The 12645-nt window shown below is 42.5% G+C and overlaps 1 protein-coding gene across 3 annotated transcripts in view; it reads left to right on the plus strand.

Annotated features, from left to right (window-relative positions):
- Nucleotides 1–10666, plus strand: part of smarca1 (SWI/SNF related, matrix associated, actin dependent regulator of chromatin, subfamily a, member 1) — a 23116-nt gene extending 12450 nt beyond the window's left edge. For 2 of the 3 annotated variants that reach the window (XM_053676837.1, XM_053676835.1), the window contains 23 exons: nt 173–253; nt 370–536; nt 894–994; nt 1175–1275; nt 1406–1585; nt 1695–1850; nt 2988–3119; nt 3217–3285; nt 3387–3495; nt 3973–4200; nt 4318–4439; nt 4666–4818; nt 4915–5047; nt 5182–5327; nt 5530–5658; nt 5855–5965; nt 6125–6238; nt 6440–6562; nt 6660–6792; nt 8115–8233; nt 8374–8586; nt 8778–8888; nt 9533–10666. In XM_053676837.1, the coding sequence (XP_053532812.1) occupies nt 212–253; nt 370–536; nt 894–994; nt 1175–1275; nt 1406–1585; nt 1695–1850; nt 2988–3119; nt 3217–3285; nt 3387–3495; nt 3973–4200; nt 4318–4439; nt 4666–4818; nt 4915–5047; nt 5182–5327; nt 5530–5658; nt 5855–5965; nt 6125–6238; nt 6440–6562; nt 6660–6792; nt 8115–8233; nt 8374–8586; nt 8778–8888; nt 9533–9595 (2955 nt within the window). In that variant the 5' untranslated portion in view covers nt 173–211 and the 3' untranslated portion in view covers nt 9596–10666. The remainder of the gene's footprint in view (nt 1–172; nt 254–369; nt 537–893; nt 995–1174; nt 1276–1405; nt 1586–1694; nt 1851–2987; nt 3120–3216; nt 3286–3386; nt 3496–3972; nt 4201–4317; nt 4440–4665; nt 4819–4914; nt 5048–5181; nt 5328–5529; nt 5659–5854; nt 5966–6124; nt 6239–6439; nt 6563–6659; nt 6793–8114; nt 8234–8373; nt 8587–8777; nt 8889–9532) is intronic. The other variant, XM_053676836.1, reaches the window with a different exon arrangement.
- Nucleotides 10667–12645: the final 1979 nt, after the last annotated feature.

Consider the following 12645-nt stretch of genomic DNA (forward strand, 5'->3'; position numbering starts at 1 on the left):
GCCACGGTGGGAATCGAACCCCGACCCTGGAGGCGTGAGGCGAACGTGTTAATTTAGCGTAACGCTTCTGCTTAAATGTATTTATTTCCCCCTGACCCAGATATTGTATGAGAAACATTTATAATAGAGCCGTGTTGCTAAAAGTGTGTGTGCGCGCGTGTATGTACTGTAGGATCGTCCGTTCCAGCTGGCCCCGCCTCCAAAAGCCGCGATGAAAGAATCAACAGTGGATCCTGAGTACGAAGAAAAAAGAGTGAGTGTTAATTACAGCTCCTCGGAGCTTTATAAGACTGTAATAAATGTTGTATAGGGTGCGTATATGTTTATACAACTTCAAACACATCCCTCTCTCTCTCTCTCTCTCTGTAGAAAGCTGATCGGGCGAACAGGTTTGAGTTTTTATTAAAACAGACGGAGCTCTTCGCTCACTTCATTCAGCCGGCGAGTGTAAAATCTCCCACGTCTCCCCTGAAAGTGCGACTCGGCCGACCTCGAGTTAAACCAGATGAGAAACAGTGCCTGCTGTCAGTGGGAGAGTGAGTCTCACACACACACACACACACACACACACACACACACACACGGCTTCATTTATAAATCTTATCATAAACCTTTGTGTAAATACTTGCGTAAGACAAGCCGAAGTAAAAATTTCCGCCCTGTAAAGTGCAAAGCGCATTCCCAACACGGCTCATTTGCATGCAGCGACGCCCACCGAGCTCCTTATAAGGTAAAGTGCACAGACAGCTGGGAGTGAAATGAGTGATCAGAGTAAAGACTGATAAACAGAAGTATTTAGTAATATAATAATATAACTAATAATAACGTACATGAAGCGGGATGAGTGTGTGTGTGTGTGTGTGATTATTGATTATTGATCGTGTGTTGGTCAGTAATCGTCATCGGCGTACGGAGCAGGAGGAAGATGAGGAGTTGCTGTCAGAGAGCAGAGAGGCCACCAACATCCTCGTCCGCTTCGAGGAGTCACCATCATGTGAGTCACACACACACACACACACACACACACACACTGAGTGAGTTAGTGAGTGATTAGCTGATTTATCGATTAAAGTACTGACTGATTAATTTGAATACTTGATTGATTCACTGATGAAGTAATTGATACATTGATAAATTGACTCACTGAGTGATTGATTGATTGATTGGTGTGTAGATGTGAAGAACGGTGCTCTGAGAGATTACCAGATCAGAGGACTGAACTGGATGATTTCTCTCTATGAGAACGGCATCAACGGCATACTGGCTGATGAAATGGTATCTCACACACACACACACACACACACACACGCACTTCAGTATGTGTGTGTATATGTACGTATATATTTATAGTTATTACACATGCAGGATGTGTATAGTATTTGTGTGTGTGTGTGTGTGTGTGTAGGGTTTGGGGAAGACCCTGCAGACGATAGCGTTACTCGGGTATCTGAAGCACTACAGGAACATCCCCGGCCCACACATGGTCCTAGTGCCCAAGTCCACGCTGCACAACTGGATGTACGAGTTTAAACGCTGGGTTCCGTCACTGAGAGCCGTCTGTCTGATCGGGGACAAAGACGCCAGAGTGAGACGCTCACACACACACCCGTCTACCTCCGTCTGTCTGTCTCTCTGTCTCTCTCTCCTTCTGACTCTATACGTTAAACTTTAATGTGTGTGTGTGTGTTGTGTAGGCAGCGTTTATCCGTGACGTGATGATGCCGGGTGAGTGGGACGTGTGTGTGACGTCGTATGAGATGGTGATCAGAGAGAAGTGTGTGTTTAAGAAGTTTAACTGGAGGTACCTGGTGATCGACGAGGCTCATCGCATCAAAAACGAAAAGTCCAAGGTGAGCGTGAGAACACGTCCGACCCTGACGCCCAGACACGGACGCGTTATTCAGTTAAACAATATCACATAGAGACCAGAACGATTCAATATAAACTATAAACAATCAAACGGATCGATTTCTTACAAAGCGGCGGCTCACTTTTATTTCATAAACACGGAAACATGTTTTTAATTCGGTATTTTATTTATATTTAAAGACATTATGATCACACTGCTGAGCATAATCACACGTTTCTGTCTGTGTCTCTCTCTTTCTCTCCGTCTCTCTCTCCGTCTCTCTCTCTCTCTGTCTCCCTCTCTCTCCATCTCTGTCTCTCTCTCTTTCTCTCCGTCTCTCTCTCCGTCTCTCTCTCCGTCTCTCTCTCTCTCTGTCTCTCTCTCTCTGTCTCCCTCTCTCTCCATCTCTGTCTCTCTCTCTGTCTCTCTCTCTGTCTCTCTCTCTTTCTCTCCGTCTCTCTCTCCGTCTCTCTCTCTGTCTCTCTCTCCGTCTCTCTCTCTCTGTCTCTCTCTCTCTCTCTGTCTCCCTCTCTCTCCATCTCTCTCTCTCTCTCTCCGTCTCTCTCTCCGTCTCTCTCTCCATCTCTCTCTCTCTCTGTCTCTCTCTCTCCATCTCTCTCTCTCTGTCTCTCCGTCTCTCTCTCTCTCTCTCCCCATCTCTGTCTCTCTGTCTCTCTCGCTGTCTCTCTCTCTCTGTCTCTCCGTCTCTCTCTGTCTCTCTCGCTGTCTCTCTCTCTCTGTCTCCCTCTCTCTCCATCTCTGTTTCTCTCTCTCTCTCCCCGTCTCTCTCTCTCCGTTTCTCTCTCTCTCTGTCTCTCTCTCTGTCTCCCTGTCTCTCTCTCTCTGTCTCTCTCTCTCTCTCTCTCTCTCTCTCTCTCTCTCCCCGTCTCTCTCTCTCCGTCTCTCTCTCTCTCTGTCTCTCTCTCTGTCTCCCTGTCTCTCTCTCTCCGTCTCTCTCTCTCTCTCTCTCTCTCTCTCCCCGTCTCTCTCTCTCTGTCTCTCTCTCTCTCTCTCTCTCTCTCTCTGTCTCTCTCTCTCTCTCTCTCTCTGTCTCTCTCTCCCCGTCTCTCTCTCTCTCTGTCTCTCTCTCTCTCTGTCTCCCTCTCTCTCTCTCTCTCTCTCTCTCTCTCTCTCTCAGTTATCTGAAATCGTCCGTGAGTTTAAGACGACGAATCGTCTTTTACTGACTGGAACTCCATTACAGAACAACCTGCATGAGCTCTGGTCTCTACTCAACTTCCTGCTTCCAGATGTGTTTAACTCCGCCTCTGTGAGCATCACACACACACACACACACACACACGCACACACACACACACACACATGGTTTAAAGATATTGACTGACTTGTGTATGTGTGTGTTTCAGGACTTTGATTCATGGTTCGACACTAACAACTGTCTGGGTGATCAGAAGCTGGTGGAGAGACTGCACGCGGTGAGACACACACACACACGCACACACACACACACACACACACTTATCGCGAAGCGCAGACTCGGAAAACTAAACTCAGTGCGGGTGTTTTCTGTATTCAGGTGCTGCGTCCATTCCTGCTTCGTCGGATCAAGCGGGAAGTGGAGAAGAGTCTTCCTCCCAAGAAGGAAGTGAAGATCTACCTGGGTCTGAGTAAAATGCAGAGAGAATGGGGAGTGTTCAAGCTTCAGCGTGGTTCACTTCCTGTCTCACGCCTACATTATTACCACACACACCTGCTCTACCTCACATCTTTCTTTATTCCCTCCTATGTTTTATACCGTAAACAAAAAAACGCTGCTTCCTGATTGGCTGTCAGTCGCCGTTCGGACTCGTCGCTCCTGCTGTAACCGTCGTAACCATGACAACAAGAAGCGGCGTTTAACTGACGGGTTCAGTTAGTGCACAGTGAAAGTTCGCAGAATTAAATGAAAGGAGTCTAATGAGAAAGCAACAGTCTGCACAAAATGTGTAAAAAAAAAAAGTGTGTGGGGGGGCGTGGCTTGGCGAGGTCATTTACATATGTTTTAATATTCATAAGAAGCTAAACGTAGTCTCGGATATCTTTGCGTACTGTAGATTGTGTATATATCTGTATATATATATATATATATATGTGTGTGTGTGTGTGTGTGTGTTTTCCGTGCAGGTACACACGCATCCTGATGAAGGACATCGACATCCTGAACTCGGCGGGGAAAATGGATAAAATGCGGCTGTTGAACATCCTGATGCAGCTGCGGAAGTGCTGTAATCACCCATATCTGTTCGACGGGGCGGAGCCGGGGCCGCCCTACACCACCGACACACACCTCGTCACCAACAGCGGCAAGATGCTCGCGCTCGACAAACTGCTGCCCAAAGTCCACGAGCAAGGTGTGTGTGTGTGTGTGTGTGTGTGATATGATGTCTGTCTTATAAATTCAGGATGATTCTACAACTCAAGGAAATCTATTCTTCTGTTTGTGTGTGTGTGTGTGTGTGTGTGTGTAGGTTCTCGGGTGTTGATCTTCAGTCAGATGACACGTGTGCTGGACATCCTGGAGGATTACTGCATGTGGAGAGGATACGAGTACTGCAGACTTGACGGGAACACGCCACACGAGGACAGACAGGTACGCACCCGATTCATCCTTTTAGCCGAACGCCACTCGCTGAAGTCATCAGCGTGCACTTCTAACTCCTCCCACATGAAAATCAGCACAGCTAGCATAAAAACCCTAATAGACACTCGTATTACACCAGGACGATGCGAGAATTATGACGTACACGCCTCTTTAATTGCGATTAGTAAATAATTACGTGCGCGCGCGTGTGTGTGTGTGTGCATGCGTGCTGCAGCAAGCGATCGAGATGTACAACGCTCCGGACAGCACGAAGTTCATCTTCATGTTGAGCACTCGTGCAGGAGGACTCGGGATCAATCTGGCAACCGCCGATGTTGTCATACTGTACGACTCGGACTGGAACCCGCAAGTCGACCTGCAGGCCATGGTGAGTAACACACACGCGCACACACTCACACACACACACACACACACACACACACACACACATTGTTGGGGTGTGTATTTGTGTTGTTGGACATAGGACCGCGCTCACAGGATCGGTCAGAAGAAGGCGGTTCGAGTGTTTAGACTCATCACGGAGAACACGGTGGAGGAACGGATCGTGGAGAGAGCGGAGATGAAGCTACGCCTTGACTCTATAGTCATCCAGCAGGGTACACACACGCACACACACACACACACACACACACTAAAGACGTTTATGTTATTAAATAAACAAATACAAATGATAACCTGTGTGTGTGTGTGTGTGTGTGTGTGTGTGTGTGTGTGTGTGTGTGTGTTTCAGGCCGTTTGATCGAGCAGCAGAATAAAATGGGGAAGGACGAGATGCTGCAGATGATCAGACACGGAGCGACGCACGTCTTTGCCTCCAAAGACAGCGAGCTGACGGACGAGGACATCGACACCATCCTGGAGAGAGGAGCCAAAAAGGTCCGGACGTTTATGTTAAGCGTGTTAAAAAAAACAACAAAAAAAACAAACCCACTGTAAAATTCTGCACCCAGCAGTATAAGTACTGTGTGGGTGGGCGTGGCCTGATATTCTAATGAGCTTGTTTGACAGGCACCTGTCCAAGATTTAGTATTCGATTCAGTGTCTACTCTCTTAATTTCTACATGAACTCCATTTCCAGACAGCGGAGATGAACGAGAGGATGCAGAATCTGGGCGAGAGCTCGCTGAGGAACTTCACCATGGATACGGGCACCACGGAAACCAGCCTCTACAACTTCGAGGGAGAGGATTACAGAGAGAAGCAGAAGGTGAGGCACTGGGGGGCGGGAACTGTGCTTCTATTGGTTACTGTGGCACTGAGGGCGGGAACTGTCTCTAGTGTTCTAGTGCTGAAAGTTTTAGTACTTTATGTAAAGGAAAAAGACCCTTGTAGGAAACATTGTGTGTGTGTGCGTGTGTATTTGCATGTGTGTCTGTGTGTGTGTGTGTGTGTGTGTGTTGTAGATGAATATGATGGAGTGGATCGAGCCTCCAAAGCGAGAGAGAAAAGCAAACTACGCTGTGGATGCTTATTTCAGGGAGGCACTCCGAGTCAGCGAGCCCAGAGCTCCAAAGGTACACACACACACACACACACACACACACACACACACATATACACACACACACTTTTGAGTATACACCTGTTGTGTTTTATTTGATTTTCCTTTATACATTCAAGTACATTTAGTGTGTGTGTGTGTGTGTGTGTGTGTGTGTGTGTGTGTGTTTCAGGCCCCTCGTCCTCCCAAGCAGCCTAATATTCAGGATTTTCAGTTTTTCCCTCCACGTCTGTTTGAGCTACTGGAGATGGAGATACTGCATTACAGGAAGACCATTGGATACAAGGTACACACACACACACACACACACACACACACTTTCCATTGTTGAATATTACTGACTGTTGAATCTTGTTTCATTTTTCTATTTTTCTATTGTCGTTATATAGAATGTTCAGCATATAGTATATGCAGGACCTCATAAATACAGTAAGGTGTGATATGTACATACATAAGTGTGTGTGTGTGTGTGTGTATGTGTGCATAGGTTCCGAGGGCCTCTGACATCCCGAACGCAGCTCAGGTACAGAAGGAGGAACAGAAGAAGATCGATGAAGCAGAACCTCTTACACCTGAAGAGACCGAGGAGAAAGAGAAATTGCTCACACAGGTAGATATTTACACACAACAGGAAGCTGACTACATAGGCATCATTTACACTCATCCTATTTAGATTTGTTTAGTTGTTTACTGTGTGTGTGTTTTAGGGTTTTACGAGCTGGAACAAGCGTGACTTTAACCAGTTCATCAAAGCGAATGAGAAATATGGTCGAGACGACATAGACAGCATCGCCCGCGAGGTGGAGGGCAAAACACCTGAGGAGGTCATCGAATATTCAGGTACACACACACACACACACACACTCTCACACTTTCTGTCCTTTATTTCCATCTTATTACTTCTTTCATTTAAGAAAAACTTAAACACCTGAACCTATATTTTACTCAATGCAAATAATTAGGGGACCAAGCACTGAGGATGAGTAAACACCCTATAGTTATTCTATCTTTTCTTCTTCTTCTTCTTCTTCTGACTAGAGTGTCTACTGCAGCCCATAGAACTGTCTAGTAAAAAGTTATGAAATTTGGCACACTGATGGGGAAGGCTCTAAGGAACATTCTGACCAAATTTGGGCCAAGTGCTGCCAACGCTCTAGCGCCACCATCGGGTCAAATTTGGGCCTAATTATGAAGTACGTTTATGGTCATAACTTTTGAACCGCGTGAACCTAATTAGATTTTCTGCCATCTTTGATTTTGTCCAAAAAAAAAGTTTTTTCGTTACTCCTCCCCCGACAAATGTTTGTTCAATTATCACAAATTATATTATCTAAAGAATTTTGAATACTCCAAACGGTTTGTCTGTAATGGGCTAACGAATCTGACGGCCAAACAGGAAGTGAGTGATGTAACTCAGCAACGACTTCGCACACTGACACAAAACTTGGTAGGCCTGTTCAGAACCATGCCCTGAGCCTATGCAACAAATTTAATGCCAGCACCACCTACTGGTCAAAAGTAACAATAACATGCTAAAAAAATGTTTACATCTAACTGCCATTTTTGCTACTCCTCCTCCAATCTTTACCAAATTTGGTTCACATCATTTTGAGACCTGTCTGAACGAAAGAATATCGATTTTTCAAACGGTTCTCCTGCTATGTGCTGGTCAATGCAAAAAAAACAAACAAAAAAACAACAAGGATGTGAGGGTGTATCTCAGCAATGCATCTATATATCATATGAAACCTGATAAGTGTCCTCAGGACCACACCCTGAAGGTACCCAAGATGTTTCATGACTGTGCCACATAGTGGTCAAGAACTGTAACAACTTTAATTTTATACCTTATATCTTTTAAAGAATTTGTGCTTAATTTAGAATTCTTTTTTACTATAATTCCCTGGAGGATGCTGACGTGACCGCACACCAACAGCTGAAATTCAAGTGTACTTCCTGTCGACCATCTCGGATATTATGAAAAACTGTTTGTTTTTTTGCTACGCCACTTACAAATTATGTTCAGTCAACACCAAATTTGGCGCACATCACATTCACACCAAACGAACCACACGAGTTATCAAAAGAATGCTGATATTCCAAACAGTTTGCTTGTAATGTGCCAACAATTCTGATGTTTTTCTGTCTTTTCGTGTGTGTAGCTGTGTTCTGGGAGCGCTGTAATGAACTGCAGGACATTGAGAGGATCATGGCTCAGATCGAGAGAGGAGAAGCTCGAATCCAGAGACGCATCAGCATTAAAAAAGCCCTCGATGTGAAGGTCAGATTAAAACACACACCGTTACTACATCACCAGACTGTAAACATTACTAAACATTACTCCTTATTACTACCTCCTATATCACTATACCGTACATTCTTATATTACTGTTAATTGTGTGTGTGTGTGTGTGTGTGTAGATAGCGCGGTATAAAGCTCCGTTCCACCAGTTGCGTATACAGTACGGCACTAATAAAGGGAAGAACTACACAGAGGAGGAGGATCGCTTTCTGATCTGCATGCTGCACAAGATGGGTTTCGATAAGGAGAACGTGTACGAGGAGCTGCGGCAGTGTGTGAGGAACACACCCCAGTTCCGCTTCGACTGGTTCATCAAGTCCAGGACCGCCATGGTCAGTGTGTGTGTGTGTGTGTGTGTGTGTGTGTGTGTGTGTGTGTGAACATGACCTGTGCCACTAGTGTTCTATTCAGCAGGAAGCTGCCTACCTAGGCACCATTTACACTCATCCTATTTAGATTTATTTAGTTGTTACTCTGTGTGTGTGTGTGTGTGTGTGTGTGTGTGTGTGTGTGTGTTTCTCAGGAACTTCAGAGACGCTGTAACACACTCATCTCTCTGATCGAAAAAGAAAACACAGAGATTGAGGAGAAAGAAAAAGCAGAGAAAAAGAAAAGAGCTCCCAAAGGACAATCAGTAATGTCTCCTTCTCTTCTCATCTCGAACCTTCTCATCTCTAATCGTCTCTTCTGTAATCTGCTCTTCGCTCCTCTAATCTTCTCTTCTTGTCTCTCCTCTTCTTGTCTTGTCTCTTCTCTAATCTTCTCTTTTCATCTCTTCTGTAATCTTCTCTTCTTCTCTCTTGTCTTCGCTCCTCTAATCTCTTCTTGTCTTTTCTCATCTCTTCTCTTCCCTAATCTTCTCTTCTCGTCTCTTCTCATCTCTAATCATCTCTTCTGTAATCTTCTCTTCTTCTCTCTTCTCTTCGCTTCTCTAATCTTCTCTTCTTGTCTCTTCTATTCTTGTCTCAATTTTCTCTTCTTGTCTCTTTCCTTTTCATCTGTTTCTTTTCTCTTATGTCTTTTCTCCCTTTCTCTTCTTGTTCTTGTCTCTTCTACATTTTCTCTGCTCTTGTTTTTATCTTCTCTTCTATTTTCTCTTTTTTCTCCTTTCTAAATGCATACATATTGAAGGCACCCATTGCTTCTTTATTATTATTATTATTATTATTATTATTATTATTATTATTATTATTAATATTATTAGTTTTTTTGTTTGTTTGTTTCTCTCCCTGTCTCTTTCTCTTCTTCACTCTCTCTCCCTCTCCCCCTTTCTTTTAGCAGGCCCAGAAGCGTAAAGCTGAAACCTCATCTGACAGGAAGGACAAGAAGTTGAAGACCTGAGCTGCGGATTTTCTTTTTGTTACTTTCAGTAATGGAGTACGAAGATTCAGCACACAGCAGCTAAACAAAAAAAAATACGCAAAACTATAATGTAATGTCCAGCGAAGTTCAGCGTTAGGTCTAGAGCACAGGAGAAAATTTACCAAAAAAAATTCATCATTTCTTTACGATTAAGTTTTTCTCAGCTTTCGCTTTAAACACATTCGATGCACTTTTTTTGTGGAAATTTTAAATCACAATTTATTTATTGCACGCTGACATGCAATTAGCAATTTTTAAAAATTCCAATATATTCTTTATCTGTTTTTATGTTACAATACGATATTATTCTCGCGTGCTCTGCTTTGGCTTTATAAGCCGCTCAGTGATTGGGTAAATTTTTCCTTAATCACCCAGATATCCCCGATGAAACCTAGAAATTGTGTGTGGGTTTAATTTTAATTTAAAAAAAAAAACAAAACCTTACGTTTTATTTCACGCAAAGTTTTATTTACCCGAACTTCTCACAACTAAAACATCATTTGTTAAGTGTCATTTGAAGTGCTGATATATATATATATATTTTAATAAGCCGAAAGTAGCTTCATTGTTAGCTAAAATAGGTCTCAAGTTATAATCATGAACCTGATTGTCAGTGTTTATACTTTGTTCTTAATTAAACATTAAGAAAAGTGGCCAAATTATTAAAGTGACTTGCACTAGCATGATGTTAAGTAGCTGTCAAGTAGCAAGCTACGGAATATCTTATATCTTTCTGTATCGGATCTAAAAATACCGTATATAAAAACCTATAAATACCAAAAATCTATATGAAGCTTCCTTTATCCTTCTGGGGAAATATTAAAACTAGCAATGAGAATATTTTTAAGGGTCGGGCGGGGAATAAGACAACAACAATAGCAAAGTTTTTCTTTATTGATCCTTTCTTTTGCCCTCAGAAGAGTTTTGTGTAACTAAAACTACCATACTTTATTAAAGATCATTTACATATTACAGTTTAGCATTAATCTGGTTTATGTGCATCTTTATATATGTCTGGTTTCAGTGTTATTAAAAAATAATCCTAAATGATATTTTTGTTGGGTTTTTTTTTCTTGTGTTAGCTGTTAATTTTAGTATCAGATACCATAAATAAAAAAAAAAAAGTTAATGTGCTAGTTAAGGTGGCAAACTAGCTAGCTAACATGAACTATCATCTTTTATTATTTATTGTTTCTACTGTGGGGAAAAAATGTCGTGTAAATCTGAGACCTTTGAAGGAGGTAACACATTAATTTCAGTTAGTTTCTGTGCTAATTCTGAGCTAGCACGTTAGCACTGCTGTGCTCGAATGAGGCTGATAGCTTTAAACTAATCCTGTGCTGCCTATTGCTAATCCTAGTCATAAACGGACTCTTAAAGTAGGGAACTTTAGTGGTTTTGTGTGAAATTGGTGTGTTTAGTATGAAATTAGTCCATAAAAACAAAGAAAAAATAAATCTAAATGTTCTTCCACAGCGTGGTTATTGTATATTCCAGTATTTATGCGTTCTGATGACGCCATTTTGAATCTGATCCACTGAGGTAAAGGAGCGATATAATACCACATTTTGAACGCATGGAGGCGCTGTGGTTCCATTTAATCGTTAGTTTCATTTATTCCATCTTTCCCTTTGCACCTTTCATTTTCTCTCATTTCATATTTCTCCTCTCGTGTAAATTACAGAGTATGATGCTTGCGTGTTTTACATTCCTACATGGGCTTAAAACAGTTAAAATATTCAGCACGTAAAACAACATTCACCCAAAAAACGCTTTATTAAAGTTTAACCGGTGATATTAAATATTATTTATTATTATCAGCATCATCATCTTCATTTCTGCCTATAAACACAACAGCACACTTTGTGCATCAGTGCTCCTTTTAATGTTCCTCTCTCTGCGACTTCACTTCCCCCTCTTCACTTCCTGTCATTTTTAAACCATTCCAAATAATTCAGTAGAGTGTTTTAAAGTAGAAACGTTGCCCAGGAACCTCTCAAAATCTTTACCATCATTAACTATGCAATCTTTGAGTATGCATAAATATGCAAATCATGCAAAGTCTTTATTTGGAAATGAGAGCATCTTTGAATGGGTGTGCCTTTAAGGCCATAGATGGGAATGTGGGTGTGCCTTTCAGTAGAAACCAGGGACTGATTATTGATGATGTGATGCAGAGGATTGATTATTTATTATCTGAAGCAGGTGATTGGTTATTGGTTGTCTGAAGTGAAGGACTGATTACTGATTATCTGAAGCAGAGAATTGGATTATTGATTACCTGAAGCAGGGGATTGATTAGTGCTTATCTGAAGCAGGGATTGATTGGTGATTATCTGAAGCAGGGATTGATTGGTGATTATCTGGAGCAGGGGATTGATTAGTGCTTATCTGAAGCAGGGGATTGATTGGTGATTATCTGAAGCAGGGATTGATTGGTGATTATCTGAAGCAGGGGATTGATTGGTGATTATCTGAAGCAGGGGATTCATTAGTGATTATCTGGAGCAGGGGATTGATTGGTGATTATCTGAAGCAGGGATTGATTGGTGATTATCTGGAGCAGGGGATTGATTAGTGCTTATCTGAAGCAGGGGATTGATTAGTGCTTATCTGAAGCAGGGGATTGATGATTGATTATCTGAAGCAGGGGATTGATTAGTGCTTATCTGAAGCAGGGGATTGATGATTGATTATCTGAAGCAGGGGATTGATTGGTGATTACCTGAAGCAGATGATTGATTGGTGATTACCTGAAACAGATGATTGATTAGTGCTTATCTGGAGCAGGGAATTGATTAGTGATTATCTGAAGCAGGGGATTGATTGGTGATTACCTGAAGCAGGGGATTCATTAGTGATTACCTGAAGCAGGGGATTGATTGGTGATTATCTGAAGCAGGGGATTGATTGCTGATTATCTGAAGCAGGGGATTGATTAGTGATTATCTGAAGCAGGGGATTGATTGGTGATTACCTGAAACAGATGATTGATTAGTGATTATCTGGAGCAGGGGATTGATTAGTGA

Source organism: Ictalurus punctatus, chromosome 28, assembly GCF_001660625.3.
Source record: "Ictalurus punctatus breed USDA103 chromosome 28, Coco_2.0, whole genome shotgun sequence".
NCBI classification, from domain to species: domain Eukaryota; kingdom Metazoa; phylum Chordata; class Actinopteri; order Siluriformes; family Ictaluridae; genus Ictalurus; species Ictalurus punctatus.